General features: G+C 39.8%; 1 protein-coding gene across 2 annotated transcripts in view; it reads right to left on the minus strand.

Annotated features, from left to right (window-relative positions):
- Positions 1-861: 861 nt before the first annotated feature.
- The window catches only part of LOC101857740 (ATP-binding cassette sub-family E member 1), a 40,366-nt gene continuing 21,433 nt past the window's right edge, over positions 862-19,794 (minus strand). For both annotated transcript variants that reach the window (XM_005105362.3, XM_005105363.3), the window contains exons 8-16: positions 17,615-17,711; positions 16,363-16,574; positions 10,331-10,480; positions 9,632-9,763; positions 8,987-9,156; positions 7,030-7,172; positions 5,561-5,683; positions 4,143-4,254; positions 862-2,197 (exon numbers count right to left, since the gene is read on the minus strand). In XM_005105362.3, the coding sequence (XP_005105419.2) occupies positions 2,150-2,197; positions 4,143-4,254; positions 5,561-5,683; positions 7,030-7,172; positions 8,987-9,156; positions 9,632-9,763; positions 10,331-10,480; positions 16,363-16,574; positions 17,615-17,711 (1,187 nt within the window). In that variant the 3' untranslated portion in view covers positions 862-2,149. The remainder of the gene's footprint in view (positions 2,198-4,142; positions 4,255-5,560; positions 5,684-7,029; positions 7,173-8,986; positions 9,157-9,631; positions 9,764-10,330; positions 10,481-16,362; positions 16,575-17,614; positions 17,712-19,794) is intronic.

A 19,794-nucleotide genomic window follows, 5' to 3' on the forward strand; every position in this document is an offset into this window, starting at 1 on the left:
CCTCTGAGATTTTTTGCCCTTGTCCGAGAAGGCTAGGTGTAGATCAGAAAGAGTCAGGAGCCCAGAGGAGGGGGCAAAGGAGGTGAGGGGGAGGGGGCCGAAAGAGGAGACGAAAGAAGACGACAGAATATTACTAGAGAGCAGGAAGGGAGGTGAAAAGAGACAATTTTAGAGAAGAAAATTTTTCGGTCGCTACCCAGATTCGAACCCGGGACCTTTGAACGAGAGGCCAACACATTAACCTCTAGGCCACGAGAGCCCCCTAACAGTTGAAGTCTTGTTACAATTTGAACATTAACAGTGTTGCTGAACCCCCGGGGCTGTGCCACTGACTGAAGTGTCTTTAGGCCATTCCCAAAGGGGGGACAATTCTCGTTCTAATGCACAGTAGAATTGTAAACTCATAACTGTGCCTGAACTACAACAGGGAACTGCTGCTTTTTCTTTCCTAATCCTTCTTACTAACGTTGTTTTCCTCTACTTCTTTTGTATGTTTTGTCACACTCTTGTGACCCGCTATTTCCGGAGTGCCTTGATAGTCGAAGCAGACTTTGTGCTGTTGAAGCTAGAGAGGTGAGCTGAGTAAGTCCGGTTCCCTGTAAGGACTTCTCTGTTGACACCCGCCCCTTGGCGCTCATATGACCGTATGCAGTTGCGAGCTCCATAAAACCTCTACTAAAACTAACTAAACTAAGTGTGAAACACATAGTGACGCTGAGTTGTCTCATGGGCTTACACTTACACAGGCCTTGTGCTGTTCCTTTCAATGTCACTGGGGGCAACTTTCCCCAGTGCCACAACTTTCTGGATGAAGTGCACAAAAACAAACAGCACACACACAAAGGACCAAAACAAGACATTAAGCCTTTCCAGAAGATTTATTAATTTAAAAAATTGCAGACAGCAGGGAAAATACATTCTTTTTCTCACATGTTAATGATAACATTTTGATTACCATAATATTCTCTTCCTCAAACAGGACTGCCATGTGATTCTCAATCTCAAACAGGTAAGTGGCCATTCCATGTCAGAATGTGTAGCGCAGGAACACCTCCAAGTTTTTACCCCCCCCCCCCCCCAAACTTTGCCCATGGAGATACCCAGGAATTGTAACATGAAATGGTTGAGGTTGTACAAGAAATCAATTTTTCTCATGTAACAACACTCCTAAACCTGGCCCTGACAGTACAAGAAACAAACCATTGTTAATGCCCAATACTTTGGCAGAACATGCATTGTCTTGCCAATGACAACCCAAAACAGAAAATCTGCATCACTATCACACATTGCAGCAACTCTTCCATCTGAATGCAGTGAAAGAAAATCATCCATTTTAGTTTTCAGGGTGGCTGTCACAATCATCTGTATGCTTTTCACGAGGAGCTAACCTGGCAGCAAAGATCTGAGAACAGGGGGTTGAGAACAGAGCACCAAGGGTAAATGCCTTCATTGCAGGAACACCCACAGCACTAGTTTCTACTTTGTTACCAGCCACCACCCCGGCGCAGTCCCACTTCCATGTGCTTAAGCAGAGCTTGTTTGAATGGAGACCTCATGATGTCCACAAACCTAAACAGTCAATTTTGGACTCTTAAGAGATTAGAAATTTAAATAATTGATTAAATAATAACACCAATAAATATTTAGAGTTAAAAAATCCGTAACCCAAGAGACAAAAATAAAGAGAAGACAAGTAATATCACAAAAAACTTGGTATGGATTAAGGGTGCGTGAACATTGCTTGTAGTTTCTAGACACCATGAGGCCTCTCACTGTGACCAACAAAGCTCCACCAGCTGGGGGGTTGGAAAATGGGAATCCTGCTACCCTGATAATCCGACCCCAGAGTGCGTTACCATCCAGACCACTCCGAGGCAGACATCCGTACCGGACACTGCAGGGTCTACTACCACCATGCTCCCACTCAGGCTCACCATTCCCCACGGTGCCAGCCACATGTTGGCCGCATCCATCTGTTCGGGCTGGAGTCACTCTCCAGCGGCCGCGTTCCTGTTCCAGAAGTTCCACAGACACATGCCATTGCTGCCACTCCACAAGCAACAACTTCCCACCCCCCACAACAGGAGACCAGGAAGACAGACCACCACCCTTAAGCCATGCCAAGTTTCTGCCCTTGACAAGGCCTTTTTCAGTCTTCTAAAAAGAAAAAGTTGCCGCCTTTTTTCTGCTCCACATCCTGAAAAACAAGGTGAAACACCATTAGCCATTAGACACATTATAGTATTTATAGGCTGCATTTGAATTAACAATACAATACAGGTCCATAGCATCTATCTTGTCTGCAAAGCCTCATATTCGGGAAAATTTGTTTCAGCACTACTGGCTAAGCATGTAATTAGTAATCACAGGCTGATGCAGCAAAATATTATAAACAGAAAAGAGACTACGTTACACGAAAACAAACTTTTTTCACATATATTTTGGCCAGTGCATGAAAAGCTTACCAATCTACAAAAATGCAGGAATGTTCATACTCAAGGTAATAGACATGTCCAAAACAACACTTTTTCCTTACATTGAGACATGCATGATGATTCCCAATATGTTCCCTGGAATACAGCATTTTGCTGACGTGTTTCAAAGTAAAAAAATCAGGCCAAAATAAAGTTAGAAACAAAAGTTTCATATTTTACTGTCTAGTGAATAAACAGATTTTAAGACACAAAAAAACAAAAACAACAAAACCCACAATACAGTCAAGCACTGCTTTTTGTTGTTAGGACACATACTTTCTCTCACAAAAATGAAAACTAAAGGAACTTTTAATCCAAGACCTAAGAAGACGGGGAAAAAAAAAAGTACAGCATGTCGGTCTCAGCAAATTACACAAAGAATCAGCCTCATATTCGGGAAAATGTGTCTCTGCATTGTCTGCTAAGAAACATTTTGTAATCATAGGCTATCTTTTAGTTTCAGTAACACTTTCACAGCACTTGCAACAAAATAATGTCATATAAGTGCCGAAGTTTAGAAGTGTTACAAGAGAGTAAGTAAAAAAAAAAGGGGGGAAAAGATCAGGATGAAAGAAGTTTGATAGGAAAGGAGCAAACCACACTAGAGCAACCACCAACTACCCGCATAGGCTTTCAAAGACAGTCTATATATATAAATTATAAGGGAAACATGCAATTCATTTTTTAAAAAACAAAAAAACAACCTTGTATTATTCTTACAAAATCCCCAACCTTTCCAGGACCGCACAAAGTGGGAAAAGGGAAAATTATAGTTGAAAATCCTTCAAACCAGAAAAGTACAAGAAGCTCACAAGTGAAATTAAGTCTTTCACCATGATGGCAGTTCTCTGAAGGTCGGTGACCAGCTAAAGAGGACAGCAATCTTTATCTTTTACAACTCGTATCACCTTTCTTGGCATAACTGTTCCCACACAGTTCAAGAATTTTTTGGGGGAAAAATGCGCTAGATGCCACAAAAAACTAAACATGAAACTATCCTGACATTTAAAAAAGATATATTGGGCGTTTATTTAACCTGTCTGTCACTGTTGAGGGACATTCCTACAAAAATCATTATCTTCCATCAGTTAATTCCTATGCTTAAACATGATAGCCCTGATTGCAGATCAGCCATTCTTAACGCTACTCTCCCTCTGATGGAGAAGACTGCATTCCTCCTATACGAACTGCCCAAACAGAAAGTACTGCTGGTTTTTAAGCGGAAGCCCGAAATTTAATATATCTTTTAAATATTTTGGCCATGGAATCTGCTTAAAGACACCACTCCCAGTGTAAGAAAATACTGGGCCCAAAAATTGACAGAGCCAGAATTTGGGGTAGTAAAGAAAAGGAAAGTGGATTGAGTGAGCCTCATATTCGGGAAAATGTATCTCAGCATAATTTGCTAGGAAACATAGTTTAATCACAGGCTCTGACATGAGAACACTGTTAGTACTGGTAGCATTTGAAGAGCGATAAGAAAGATTAATTTTATACAAATTAAAGATAAAAAGTAAGTTCGTTAGCCTGAAAATTTCTTGGAGTGGGAGTTAAATATAAAAACAAATATGACACGGAAAGACTGAAGACAACTGTCCCACTCCCAACATTTACGAAAGGTCCCTTACTAATGCGAACAAAGGCTGGGACGACGAATGCAACACCTACCTTAACAGAGTTCAGTTTGTTGATGCGAGGTCGGAAGTTGTTTGGGTCACGTCGGAACGTAATGTCAAGAGACTCCAGGAAACTGTTCATGCCATTCAGTAGGGACTGAGGTCTGCAATAGGAGAAATGGAACACATCAGACTAATAGCAACATGCATATGGAACATGCAACAAAGCTTATATCATTTCTTGTACATGTGAGCAGGGGAAATGAAGTAAGTTTTGTTTTAGTAGAAGTTTTACGGCGCTCACAACAGTATAAGCCATATGAACGCCAAGGAGTGGATGTCAACAGAGAAGCACTTACAGGGAATCAGGCTTAATCTGCTCACCCCTCTAGCTTCAAATGTACAAAGTCTGCTTCGACTATCAAGGCACCCCGGAAATAGCGGGTCACAAGTGTGTGACAAACATACAAAGTAGAGGAAAATGATGATACTAAGGACGAGGAAAGAAAAAGCAGCAATTCCCTGTTGCAGTCCAGGCAGTTATGATTGTTTAGTATAGGGTTTTACGGCGCTCGCAACTGCATAAGGTCATATGAGCGCGCGGGACACACCTAATACTTTTTCGTTGGTAGGAAATTTTGAATTTTGCCCGGCAGATCAGGGGTGTGGCAGAAAGACAGCAGTTAGGAGGAGCCAAGGAGTAGCCGTAGAAAGGCTGCAGAAAGAGTCAGGAGCCCAGAGGAGGGGGCAAAGGAGGTGAGGGGGTGGGGGCAGAAAGTGGAAATGAAAGCAGACAACAGAACATTGTTAGAGATCAGGAAAGGATGTGAAAAGAGACAATTTTAGAGAGGAAAATTTTTTGGTCGCTACCCGGAATCGAACCCGGGACCTTTGAATGAGAGGCCAACACCTTAACCTCTAGGCCACGAGAGCCCCGGCAGTTATGAGCATGACATTGATGAACCAGCCCATTTACGATTACAATTCTACTGTACATAAGAACATGGTTAATGTCCCCCCCTTTGGGAATGGCCTAAAGATACTTTCAGTCTGTAGCACCACGGGAGGCGCGTGCGCGAGCATGACGGGAATGAAGTAAGCTTTCCCAAAGTTCTTCAAAAGTTAAAGTGGGGCTGAGAAACAAAACATACCGGTACTACATCTTTCAACTTAAGTACGATCACCACAAACAATTACTTCCATAATTCTGATAAACCATATTTCTTCATCAAAACGTGGCTATTGTTGAAATTAATATTTTGCTATGAATGAACTTAACTCAGCAACATAAGACTTCTAACAGGACAGGTCTTGAGAGTTCAAAATGATCTTTGCATAGAATGAATACAATTAAGTCCTTTTCCTCTGTGACCTATAAAAGTAAATGCTTTTCACTAAATGAGGATATGGCACGTAACAATACAAAAGAAATAAACAAAACATCAACAATTTACTAATTCAAGTACTCACGTATTTGCCTTTGTGTCCAGAGACGGCTTCCCCTCAAACACTACCACACGATCAGCCAAGTAAGTTGCCATGATGAAATCGTGCTCTACGATGAAAGCAGTCTTTTTGGCATGCAGAATGAATCTGAAATAAATATCTGTACATACTATTCTGCTTCATTTCATGTTATAACCAGAGAGCTTTCTTTTACTTTAAACTATTTGGAATGATCCCAGAATTTTAAAACATCAATCAAACAAATGTGAGGCAGCGTGTTGGAATCAGGCTCTCGTCAATTTTTGGGCATGTAGATGTTTTCGTTATCATTTTAAAGCTTAATCACTTGTCTTTATTTGAATGAAAAAAATATCCATGTATCTTGAATACAAGTCGAGATATTTGTGAAAGAAGGAGGTGGGGGGTCACTATTTCCAGAGGTAAAATTAGAGAGAAAATGGCCGTCAAAGATTAATTATTTCCTTAGCTGAAGAGTCCGTGGTAACTGAAAATTTAAAATTTTGTTCCTTTAATCAACGCTTTTCAGAAAAATCCACACAGAAATTAGTTCTTTAATTGGGCATGAAAGGTGTTGAGCTAAAAAATAAAAATTTGATAAAAATTCACAAACCTGCGGGAAAATGCCAGTTTCTTCACTTTGATTATTTTGACGAGAGCCTGATTCCACCACGCTGCCTCACAAATAGTGAAATATAGCTTATTTCTCGTCTACTTTGGCAGTATGCATATTATGGCATGTAAGCTCGGCTTAGATTTGTTAAATTCGAGGCAATTGTCAATTTGGAGAAATCTAGGTGGCCCATAAACATAGATACTGGACAACAACAAATCGACCATCTCCCTTAGTGGCCCCAGTGTGAGTGAAGCGAGAGTAGCCATTTACAACATTGATACTGCACATAAAACTACCAGAAATGAGAACTTGGCATTTTCTTTAAATCCATCTACCATTGAGGTAAGTTGCCGGAATTGGATGTCTTGTATAGACATGCCACCTGTGTGCAGTCAAAGCATCGGATTCCTTGTTTGATAAGCAACTTCATGGTTTCTCTAATAACAGGATTGTACGATCTCGAAGACTCACAAATTATTTCTGATCCACAATGGTCTGTTTATGGTTTTCCTTGATCATGTCAACAAGTTCTCTTGTGAAAAAGTGGTGTAAACTATCGCTTCGGTGAGCAACTTGAGTGCTGGATGAAAAAAGGGTGTGCAAAATAGGACAAGGACATGCTACGGAGATTAACCTGGAAATGAGACATGCTACAGAATCCTACATATGCGCTTAGAAATAAAAGCATTAATCATACAGTTGAACATAATACTAAATATGGGCTACGGCACTGTAAACTCTGAAGAGAAGTTCTTATTTTTTAACAAGTCACTAATTCAATTTACCATGTTCTCAACGAGCAAAAAGTCAATTGCAGAATTAACGGCCCCCGGTTGCGAGACTGGAACAAAGGAATTACCTCTTGATAACCTTAGCAGCATGCAGACGCTGTTCAGAGTCCAAGTAAGCAGATGGTTCATCAATGAGATAAATGTCTGCAGGTTTTCCCAAGCACAAGGTAAGGGCCACTCTTTGCAATTCACCTCCAGACAGATTTTGAACCTGTACATTCAAAAATACACAGTAAACTGTCAGTTGAGAACACAAGCAAAATATGTACTACAACATACAGTCCCTATGTAGTGCAGGAGCCGGGTAAAAAAAAAAAGAAGAGCACTTAAGCCTACGGGATCTTAGCTGAATATAACATAAGGAGCAATACAAAATCATGTTAGAATAATTTCTTTTTACCGTTACTCTTCAAATATACAGCAGTAAGATAAGTACGATGTCAGCTATTACTTTATTAGACAGTTCTACAGCACTTGCAACACCATAAGGTCATACAAGTGCTAAAGATGAGGTGTTACACGAGAGTAACAACACACAAAAAAAAGGAGGGAAAAGGACGATACCAAACCACAGAAGAGCACCTACCAAGTCAAGAATCAAACTGGACAGGTCAATCAAATTAATCCAATCGTACAGTATTTGTGACATAGAGTATGACAAACAAATTAAAGGTACAGCAACTGGTTTGTCTTCAGGAAAGGGTGTGGTGTCATTTTATCATCAACACGGTTTATGCGTGGTGCATGACATGATTTCATCATTAGACAAGCCTTGGTTGGTATCTTGAAACTAACTACTTGCAGGGACGGCCACAACATAAATGACCAACAAAAATCCAACCTGAAATGAGAGGGTGGGAAAGGAACCCATTTTGTTTTTTTCAAAAACACTAAAAAGTTATTGAGTCCCCTCCGCCTTTTAACTCTCATCCTGCGGGAGCCGGTTTATGTCGCCCGATAAGCCTATTTCGGCACCTCGCCTACGTTCTGGTCCCGAATCAGTGTAGCCCCTGGCTCAGCGCACGCACAGTGCGCATCCTCTTACGTGTCATTCGGGTCCCGAGTCGGATCCCCATTCACGCAGGTCAAGTGTGTGTGCGTCAGCCTGCATGAGTTTGTGTGCGTTTGTGGCCTTCTTCTAGAAGCGCCTGCGTTGGTTCGTAATCAAGGCATACGTCTCATTCAAAACATGCCAAGTTGGTAGCTCTAGATGTTCGTCCAATGAAATTATAGAAGAAATTGACCTACTTAGACATGAGGAGCTCGAAAAGGATAGTCAGGAAACAAGACTTCAATTTTTCTATACAAAATATTTCAAATGAGCTTAATTTTGTATGAAATGATACTACCTGATAAAAAATAAGCTTGTTTGATAGTTTTGAATACCATTGTGCAGGTACAAAGAACAATTTGAGTATAAAACATTCGGAAATTGACCTAAATTATCCCCTTTCGAACCTCAGGTCATTCATGACAACAAGAGCGTCCAGAAAGGTTATTTGAATGGGCGTAACTACTCGCAATGTCTTATCAGCTTGTGAGGGGGGGGGGTATTCATTTGTTTGTAACACTTTATAAATAGAAAGCTATGAAAGATAGAGCGTTATTTTCATCATCGGTTAACACACTCCCGCGGTATTCATGGCAAAAACACACGTTTCCCGGCGCGCGCGCTGTACACCAACAGTACACACTGAGTGACCCTGGCGGCCTGCCCGGCACGTCCGACGTAATCGGTTGCTGATAAGATATGCATCTGGGCACAGACGCAGGATAAGAGTTAAGGTTGAATTTAGACCCAAAGGAACACACTATTTACCCAGATGTAATGTAGGCCTACTGTCATCCTGAAAAGTACACGACAGTGCAATATGATTTTGTGGAAACAAAACTTCATCGATGCTTCGAATACAATAAGTTTTAACCCCATAGATTTTAAAAATATAATATCATATAATTTCAAGAGTAAAAAAGTTGTGAGCATTGAACAGTTACACTGAATGGTCAGAACTCTGGTATACAAACCTCCTGATCAAAGATAGGCTCAATCTGCAATGGTTTCAGAACATCAGTAACAAACTGGGGGTGCACGTACGCGTCACGGATTCTCTCGTGAAGAAGTTGCCGTACAGTACCCTGATGCTTTGGGCTGATCTTCTGAGGCTTGTAGCTCACATTCAAAATTGGAATCTCTCCTGAAATGGAAAAAATAACAAAAAAAGATTTTAAAATTAGAATAAGAATAGAAAACAAACTCTAAACTATACGGGGATATATATGTGAACAATAAAATATAATTTTTCAGGAAACCTTACTTTTACACCATATGTGCAAATGAACAAAGAAATATGTTTATCCATTTACATTGTCTATCTCAAAGCGGGCAACATAAAGAAAAATAGCAATAAAAACAATTTTATCATAAGAAGTTATCTTTTCACATTTCAGAATGACCCACAGGATAAAATTCAAATCTTAGGAAGTCTTGAGCATAGCAATCTTGAAGTGGGGAAAGAAAAAAAAATGTGACCAGCAAAAAGGTGACCTTACTGGCTTTTTCTCGGGTCATTTTGGTGACTTCCTTTAATTCCCAGGGCAATCTCAGGTCTCTGCAATTTTACTTTAATTCTCAAGAGTCTGGCCACCGCGACATACCCCCAACATACATACCTCCATCATCGGGCTCCAGTCGACCAGCCAGCATTTTGATGAAAGTTGTTTTGCCAGTTCCATTCTCACCCAACATGACAATGATTTCAGAGTCTGTGAATTGTCCACCATCAATGGCCAGCTGAAACGAACCTGGTTGAATTAAAGGTATGTGCATTAGCTGTTGGTAAAACACTTCTGCAAACATTCGACACCCTTCCTGTAGGTTTCTCCTCTAAGTTTTAGTAGAGGTTTTACAGCGCTCACAACAGCATAAGGTCATGAGCCCCAGGAGATTAGAGGTGTTACAAGAGAGTAACAAACATAAAAAAGAAGAAGGGGAGATAAGGACGATATATGTTTGATAGGAAAGAAGAAGCAAACCACACCAGAGCAACCGCCAACCACCCAATGTAAGTTTCTGAAGAGCATTACATTCAACATATTATAAAAAACAACAAACAAGAGAAGTAACTTGAGAAGAAAGAACTGTCTGAATATTCAGTAAACTAATGTTAAGCGAGATACCGTCCCTACATGTAGAACAAGAACCTATATGATCATAAAACCATACATCGAGAAAGAGGAAGAAGAAGAATCATTCATATTGATAAAAACTCAAAATCTAGCCAAGTGGAAGCACAAAATGAGTAATATGAAGGAAACTGACAACTCTCCCAAAACAGCACCAAGATGGCTCTGTACAACAAAATCACTCACCAAGCTTCTTTTTCATATTGGGATATTCGTAGCGACACATGCGTTTGATTTCCTCTTCCATGGCTGTTTCTGCGACCTTGAAAGTCAGTGAAGCCTCACGAAATCTCAAATTCTCCGTCGGAACAAATCCATCCAGGAAGATGTTGATACCTTCAGATGAACATACAAGAAAAAATGCATTTCAGTAGTGTTCATTTATCAATTCAGCAGCACTCTCAAGGTTAATAAAAATGCCCTCACAGAACAGCCTGAGATAATTACAAACACTGGCTTCTCGAAATTTATGCTCATCTTCAGGAAAAGGGTGTGGTGTCTCTTTATCATCAACACGAATTTATGCGTGGTGCATGACAAGTTTTCATCATAAGATAAGCATCTGAGAAGAACAAACAGAACGATGCAGATAGACCACATATCACCAGTTGGTGGAAGTCCAACAAGAAACAGTAGCTGGACACAGAAATGACTCCTGGTGTTCATCCTATTTGTGTTTAAAATGTAAAAAAAAAAAAAAAAGAAAAAAAAAAGCCCTCTAAGCATTTCTCTACAGTCACAAAGCCATTTTAAAATACAATGTATTTCTGTTTTAGTTTTTAAGAGGCTAAATTAGACCAAAGAATGTTTTTTCCCTCCATGAAACAATTTATCCCCCCCCCCCCCCCCCCCAAAAAAAATTTAAAAAATTACAAACACCAGTTTGGTCATTCTGCCCAAAAATGACACATATCACAGGGTCATGGAAATCTCAGAGGTTGTGTACATGTAAAACCCAACAAGGTTGCTGTTGTCCATGGCAACTTGCTAAAAAATAAAAACACACACATCTAATTTCCAACCTTCACTTTAGTTATAGTAGCAGTTTTACGGCGCTCGCAACTGCATAAGGTCATATGAGCGCCAGAAGATTAGAGGTGTTACAAGAGAGCAACAAACATAAAAAAGAAGAAGGGAAAACAAAAATGATAGATGTTAGATTGGAAAGAAGGAGCAAACCACACCAGAGCACCCACCAACCACCCACTACCGTCACTTTAGTATAGTAGTATAAGGTTTTACGGCGCTCGCAACTGCTAAGGTCATATGAGCGCGCGAAACACAAGTTGTTCACTTCTGCGAAAGTTCACTTCACGACTACCGTCACTTTAACACTGCTACGACAAATATAAAATACAACTATACAAGATCACGATGGGAGACTAATTTTCACCTCAGGTGGGCCTTGAAAGTAAAAATATGAACAAAAAAAGTAACGGATACACCAGCACACTTAAGACAGGTACAAAAACAAAGCCCACGAATGATATCGTCAGTATCAGACTTTAACGTATGGCCACCAAATAATGTCAAATATCTTTTATGTTATTAATCGTAATTCCATTTACAGACACAACGAGCACTGTATATAAAATTTGAGCAACTGCGGAAGATAAAAATGTCAACCAATGTGAAGTCTTGTCCCCCTCTCTTAAAAGCTATCAGGTACGCCAGCCCCCCACCCAGTGACTTGTTTTTGCAGTGGAAGTATTTTAGTAACTTTAATTAAGTCTTTTTCAATTCCAAGGAGGAAAGTAACTTGTAAATCTATCTTACAAAAATAAAACTAACAAATCGAGCAACTGCATGACAAAACCATTCCATGCAAGAAAAGAGCTTGTGCGATTCCTTACTCAGAAACGTCACAGTATATATGCAGAAGTCATGTCGCTTACTAATTGTTGCCTTCCCAGTCTTTTCATAACACACAAACAAAACAAACTCAAAATAAGTTATAACTTTCTGGTCTTGGCTTTGTCTTCAGGAAATGGTGTGGTGTCGTTCTATCATCAACATGACTTATGCGTGGTGCATGACATGATTTCATCATTAGACAAGCCTTGGATTTTAAAGTTTAAAACTTTGGAGAAACAGGAAAATGGAACTTTCAACAGATCTGACATGATTAGTCTGTTCATTCTTTTGTGCCCATGTTTGTTTACACCGCTACATCTCAGCCATCTCATTATTAAATGCACTGGGAAGCTGCACACGAGTTTGTGAAATGACCCCCAAGGGAATATTTTGCACTGCAAATATGGAAATCATCATAGATTTCGTCTGTCCGTTGTTTAGGTAACTGTTAAAATGACCATTTCACATTTTCTTCACACTACTCCCAAGATCAAAAAATTTCATGGGCAGAATTCTTTCATTTTTATAACAATGCATATTTTTAGGTCAAGGAATCTTGTGATATTTCAAAAAATGGTCAACCTGTCACTTTGAACAAACTGATTACCGTTCAGATTAACACTTTTCCTACCACGAGCCATTGCGGCTTGTTGGACTACGGCTCGTGGACCGAGAGCCGCAAAATATGGCGTTGAGTAGCTCAATGTCTATTCCAATCCAGTAATGAAAAGACACTAAATTTTCGGACGATCCACATTTTCGAAATTATAGAACAGACTTCCTGTAAGCGGATTTGAAAGAAAATTAAGCACTGACAGACGATTTTCAGTCATCAGCGTTTTTTTGCTGTCTCCTTTGAAACCTAAAAATCAGAAGAAGTGTTCCCCTGACTTCAGTATATACCCCATATTTTCACTCCTATAAAGGTACATGTACATACAGGGCTCCCCTTTTCAGACCAAAGAGGTTCCTTCACCCTTGTTTTAGAAACTTAAAGGGTAAAAGTCAGTTATCTCCTAATTTTATAGTAAGAATTTTTGCATGTAAACGTTTAACTTGCATGCACATTCTCACAGACACACACAGTGACCATTACGAAGACTGAATGCTGACGATTTTTAATTAACTTAGTTTCATTGTAACAGCAAATAATATTGACTACAATTAGAGTTGTGTCCATTTGGAGGGGGAAGGGCGGTGGTGGTTGAGCCAATCAAAAATAAAATGAAGTTGACAAACCAAAAGGGGTCATTTCCGACTGTAATACACAAAGAAAATCAGACCTGCCAATCTATGAAATCTAAAAAATTGGGATCAACGACAAATCTCCAAGGTCACTGCCAAACTGACTTTAAAAATGTCCTGGGATACGTGTGTGTGTAGAGCGCGTACGCGCGCCTGTGTGTGTTTTACCATTATTTTTTAAAATCCTGAAGTATCACGTCAAGCTCTCCTAGTTTAAGTGTTTTACACGCCCCCACCTGGATAAGTCCCGAAAAACGCTTCAGCCGGTGTACATAAACTTAAATTGACCCCGTCAACGGTCCCCAACACTCGCGGAACTCACTTAGGTGGGAGTCATGTCACGTGGTGCGAACGAGCGATTGAAGCAGTTTTACGGATAGGTCTTGATGACGGGCCCAGACTAATCAGAACTTGGACAAAGCTTGTTTTGAAAGTAACAGCAGAACTACGAATAATATTGATCATTTGTGCATCGCAATTTAAACTAAACAGTTAGCAGGCCATCATCGGAGAATTCTGAGTTGAAACAAAAATAAAAGCGAAAATGATCAAGGGCCTGGTCTTGAGAATGTCCCAAGTTGGAATGCCAAACCAATACTACTTCCATTATACATACTTGAAATAACACGCGTGTGCAAAGATCCAACACAACTACTAAACTCGGCATCGACATTTAGGAAAATAGTGCTCCGAGTTTCTGCTCACAAAAAGTTTAACGAGTGCTTCCCTCGACAGAAAAGAAGGCAGAGTAAGATTTTAGAAAAATCCGGCACAACAGACGGAACAAAAAAACCATTAAAAAAACCCCAACAACAACAACAAAATCGGGACACACGCGATCAAAATCGGGAAAATCGTGGTGCTCGAAATTTGGGTTTAAAAAATCTAGATATCTCGATTACATTGGGATGAGCGGCAGGGTTGGAAAATAAACTAATTCATTATTCTTCAGAGTCATCCCAGTCTTTCGACGGCGGACTATTCATGTTTACTAGATCTAGTGTGTTAAAGAAGGATGGGAGTAATCTCACGGCAAGGGTAAACTCAAGGCACAACACCGGCAAATATAATGCGAGAGACCAGAATGTGGGCGGAGCTTCTCTGCTCAAACAGGCCGGTGTCGCCAGAAACTTCGTGCAGCTGATAAGTAAGAAGTAGATTCTAGGTCGACTGCTTCTGACACAGAGTCACAGACAAAAGGTGACAGCAGTGTCATGTGTGTGGTGGGTGTGTTGTTAAATCATTGACTCAGCTTTGGGGCAGAGAAGGGGGAAAATGATGCTTGCCTGACGCACACCACCTACGTCTTAAAGCGTATGCAAACCCCCGAAATGAAATTTTAAAGAGTAACGCTCACGCACCACCAAAACTTTAAGGGGGTTATCTGCAGGTTTAAGGGGTAATATACGCACATATGTGCGTAAAGGGGAGCCTTGACATAACTTTCAGAATTTTTTTGCATTACTTGAAGTAACAACCTGTGAAGTTTGAATGATGCTGTTTTATTTTTTTAGTTCAGACTTTTCAAAGCAGGAAAATTGTTGATTTCATATGACACCCTTTATATTGTATTACATAATCAATTTTAGAAACCCCAAATTTATATAATTGGAATGAATCTTCAGTACCGTATCAACATCTGATAGATTATTTTTTACCTCCAGTTTGATGAGCAATATGACATGGTTTGTGGGTATTTATGTGGATGTTTTGACATTTCCCTTTGGTGGGGTATGGGGGGGACTGGTCAAGGAAAAGCCCTGGGCCAGTGGTGGATTTTGGCCTGGTAGGAAATGAGTTAAAAGACGCGAAGGCTTTTAAAGTTAAGTAAAAATTATAAGGGACTATATGAAAAAAAGCAGGGCAATGCAAGTTTTTAAGAAAATAGAAAGACACAGACTAGAGCTAAGCCTTTTTGGTTCAACCCCACTGAAACCAGCAAATAAAAATGAGCAAAACCAGTTTCAATCTAGCTGAAACCACCTATTTTGACAATCAAAGAAACAAAAAAAATGGCCTTGTCTTCAGGAAATGGTGTGGTGTCGTTCTATCATCAACATGATTATGCGTGGTGCATGACATGATTTCATCATCAGACAAGCCCCTGGTTAAAAACATTTAACTTTAGAGACACTGGAAAATGTAACTCACTACAGATCTGACATGATTAATTAGCCCTTTCCAATTATTCCCCGCCAAAGCCAGCACATAAAAAAGTGCAACTCCAGTTTTCAACCTAGTTACGCAGTCTGTTTCATTCACAGGACTTTCCCAATGGTAAGCTTGTTATGATTGTAAAGTGCTTAGAGCCATCAGGGAGTGGACACAATAAAAGTGAACTTTATGAATATTTTAATCAAGATAAGAGCTGATCACTGACATTAAGCTGTAGCCTTAGTTTCATTTCTAAAGAGGAAAAAGTGTCAAAGAGTATGTCAGCAGCGACAAAAAACAAATCCAACTCTTTTTTAAAGATTTGAAATCACAAACCATATCAGCGGAGAACCCTGAAAAGTCAAACAAAACCTCTCCTTTTTTCCCTACCAAATCCAACCACGAATGACAATTTTAGCAACAAAATGAACATAAATCTGACACACCTGATAAGTCCTACCTACCTCTCACAAAACCAACCAGTCTTGCCACTGGGTTTTCACTTCACAATAACATACCCACCAATATATAAATAATGAAGATCATATAAAATCCAACTTTGTCAACTAGTAAAGCATAAAATGACCAAAGAAAAAAAAAAATGTATTTTTCACATAACTAAGCAAACTTTTTTCAGAGAACGAGAACACCGACTGTCTTCAGGAAATGGTGTGGTGTCATTCTATCATCAACATGACTTATGCGTGGTGCATGACATGATTTCATCATTAGACAAGCCAAAATCATTTGAGGAAAAAAATAATTCCATGAATCTCCAGCAGAACTGATCAAAGAAACAACTATCTCTCACAAACATTAAAAAACCACAGGAGAACGAACTAAATGAAGATTTGAAAAAGCACCTAGTGCCAAATATCCACAGGTCACAATGGGGTTGCAGCCGTCTTACAGGAGCAGAAAATAGTGGCCCAAGAGCAGACACATTTACTTTCACTAGGACATACCTTCCCTGACACTGAAGGGCATAGTGACCACACCATAAGCCCCCGGCACGCCGTACAGACAGCAGATGAAATCAGAGAGGTAATCCAGCACAGACAGATCGTGCTCTACCACAATGATGTACTTGTCAGGGTGGATCAGGCTCCGGATGGCCTGGGCAGCTTTTAGACGCTGCTTCACATCCAGGTAACTGGACGGTTCGTCAAACATGAAGCTGAATGTGGATGAAAAAAAATGAAAAATACCCAGTAAGTTTAACTTTGAAAGTATGTCTACGAATGCAATTTAACACAGCTCATTCTTAAGTTTAACATATTCCTATATTTCATAAGGAGACCCCCCCCCAATACAGTAGACGTTTCAAGTATCTGTGGTCAGTCGTACAAAATTTCCTTCTACATTAATCCTTGTGGCCCATACACCAACCCATGGTTGACAGCAGTCCCAGCAAAATGAGAAACCATTCCACTTTGCTATTCCATTTACATGATAGACCAGATTTAGCACCTGGTCTTCTTGGGATAGGGACGAAAAATCTCAGAGGACCTGTGTACATGTTAATGATCCATTGGTGGTTGAAAATCTGATTCCAAACATTGACCACGTCTTTCTTCTTTTCACCATTATCAAGTCTGAACCAGATAAGGAAGTAGTACTTGCGCAATCTACTTTCAGGGTCTATCGCCCAGGCAAAGCTGTATCATACGAACTGCTTTTGTCACCATTAACATAGATAGACAGTCGCAGAAGAGGACTTTCAGAACTATAAAGCTACAGTGTATGTAAACAGGTCCAAACTGCAGTCAAAATCTGGGGAGCACTGCAAACCAGCAATTTTTCCATGCTATTTAAGTGAATTGCATCATTTATCCGGTCTTGACACATGAACTGACTCCTAAAACATTTTTTTTTAATGAAGGGTTTTTTATATGCCCCATCAATACAATTTTGATCATTTAAGAGGCAGGCTTCTACCTTGCCTATCAGGGTTGAGAAGGGATTCGCTGCTTTGAAAAAAAAAAAAAATTTACCTTTGAGAAGGGTACAAAAATGTCCCAGCATAAAGACCGAGAGGGTCTATAAAAATTCTCCCACTCTGGAATTGAACTCGGGTCTATTGTATGCTATGGCAAAGGGTCTGACCGCTATATCACAGACATCAGTTTCACTTATTTCATAAAAGTATAATCCATCAAATTCTGTATGTTCCTAGCAGTTAAACGACAAAATAAACACTTGTTGAAAGCAGCTTACATGTCAGCATTCTGGATACAGACAACAGCAATAGCAAATCTCTGCAGCTCTCCTCCAGAGAGGTCTTCAACATTTCTGTCCCTGACATTCAGCAGATCTTAAACAAGACAAAATTTTATATTTTCAATTTAAAGCAATATAATACTAAAAAAAAATAAAAAAAATAAAAATTAATTTCTTACAGGCCTCATAATGATAAAAGATCCACAAAACATATTCAGAATGTGAACAGCAAAAGTTTAAATCACAGGCCTGAATTAGAGTAGGTCTCATATTCTATTTGGAACTAAAATTATTTTAAAAATTACTCATCCATTATATATGATCATGACTCATATATACTCAGTACTTCCACCAACTGAAGCTGCAAAGTAAGGAAAATTCTGCGGGGGATCAGGGGGCGAAGCCCCCGACGAATTTGAAATTTATTACTTTTAGGGGGTTGATAATGGCATTTGGGAGCCTGTTTGAAGAGATTGCAAACAACCCATATTAGAATCTATTTTTTTCACCAAGATTTTGTCTTGTTTGAATTCTTCACACATATCTTTCCATTGCTGGCAATGTTGAACTCACTGACTACTGGCCCCTTTCACAAATCTCTAGCGCTGAGTACTGGCATTTTGGGGGCTATTTCAAAACACCGCCACAACTCTCAGAATTACCCTATTGACACAGTAAAGTAACTTTCAAACTTAATCTATTGAAAAAAAATTAAGTTCTCTAGGTCTAATACTTTAATTCTTATGATTGTTTCAAAATTGAAATGAATTTGATTTTTCGAAAAATTTCCAGACATGACAGATAGAATGAAATTCACAACAACAACAAAAATAAAAGTTCAAAGTGTTCTGTTTTGATTTGTGTCCATGTGTGAGTGTTTGGAGAAAATATAAAAGCTGGTCAGTGCGTTTATTCAGACCCATACACTGAATTACATGAGACAGATGTAGGGAATGAAGTTGTGATTTCGTCGTGCGAACAACAACAACAGTACTAGTGCTAGATCTAGCACTAAAACTACGACTCGGGCCATGTTCCGGTAGATATCCAGGGTCCTAACTATCAGATACATCATATCCTGAGTCACTAGAACTAGCAAAACATACAGAAGTATCGAAAACAGCGAAATTATGTGATTCTTGTTCATGTGACCATTACTTCTACGCAACTGTCGGATTACTATCATTTGTATAGAAAAAACGTAGCGCGAGTTCCGGTCAGGTCAACCCCAGATGAGGTGACTGTCCTTCACCTTCAATTGCTTAAAAAGTTACCACGAAACTTCCGCCAAACTCGGCACGAAACTAAACAGGAGGCAAAACTAGCACTGGAGTCTATTCCCGTTCATGTGACGGGAGCACAAGATACAGAACAAAACCGCAAAGTCCATCCCGTCGGGGGTACGGAATCCGTACCTGCGAACCGACCGACCGTCCGCCCCGTGACGGGATCCGTAGTCAGTGAGTTAAAAGCAGGTTCCCCTTCCATTGCTACTATTTTCAATTAATTTGTCATCCCACCATTGATAAAAGGCAAAAATAGATATGTACCTTCACAATACAGTTACCCAGCGTATCCCTGAATTTTCATGTCTGAATGTCGCATGTCACAACCTCGTAAGACCACTTCGCATTATTCTTGATTTTAGTAGTTTTAGCACAAATTTCTTTCATCACGTTCTCGTGCGGTAGAATCTTCGCACTGATAAGTTCTCTAGATCTAGACAATAAATTTGCGAAAAAGTTTCTTCCTGACAGTAATTTCCTAAGATCACAAGTCGATACACTCGATCAACGCACATTTTCCAGCCGCGGCAACAATCTAAAGATAGACGGAGTGAGGGAATGATAGAAAGGAGGAAAGTGGCACAAAAAATTCGCCAGATGTTGATCAAACTGCAGGTACAAAATGTACTGCCCACCAACCCGCAATGAAAGCATGGGGCATATCGGATTAATGGCCAATGGCAGGAAATGTACAATCTGGCAGGTTTCTATACCATAACAAACTATTGCCGAGAGAATTACCGTAAATATCCAAAACTTATACTATACAAGGCGATACAAAGGAGAGTACGGGTCTTTTGCTACGGAATTTCAGTCCGATGCAGTCCCACATTTTGGCGGAACAAGTACGGGAATGGCAAAAAGTACGCATTTCCGTAAAAATACGGAAGA

The sequence above is a fragment of the Aplysia californica genome, unplaced genomic scaffold (genome assembly GCF_000002075.1).
Source record: "Aplysia californica isolate F4 #8 unplaced genomic scaffold, AplCal3.0 scaffold00467, whole genome shotgun sequence".
Classification (NCBI taxonomy): domain Eukaryota; kingdom Metazoa; phylum Mollusca; class Gastropoda; order Aplysiida; family Aplysiidae; genus Aplysia; species Aplysia californica.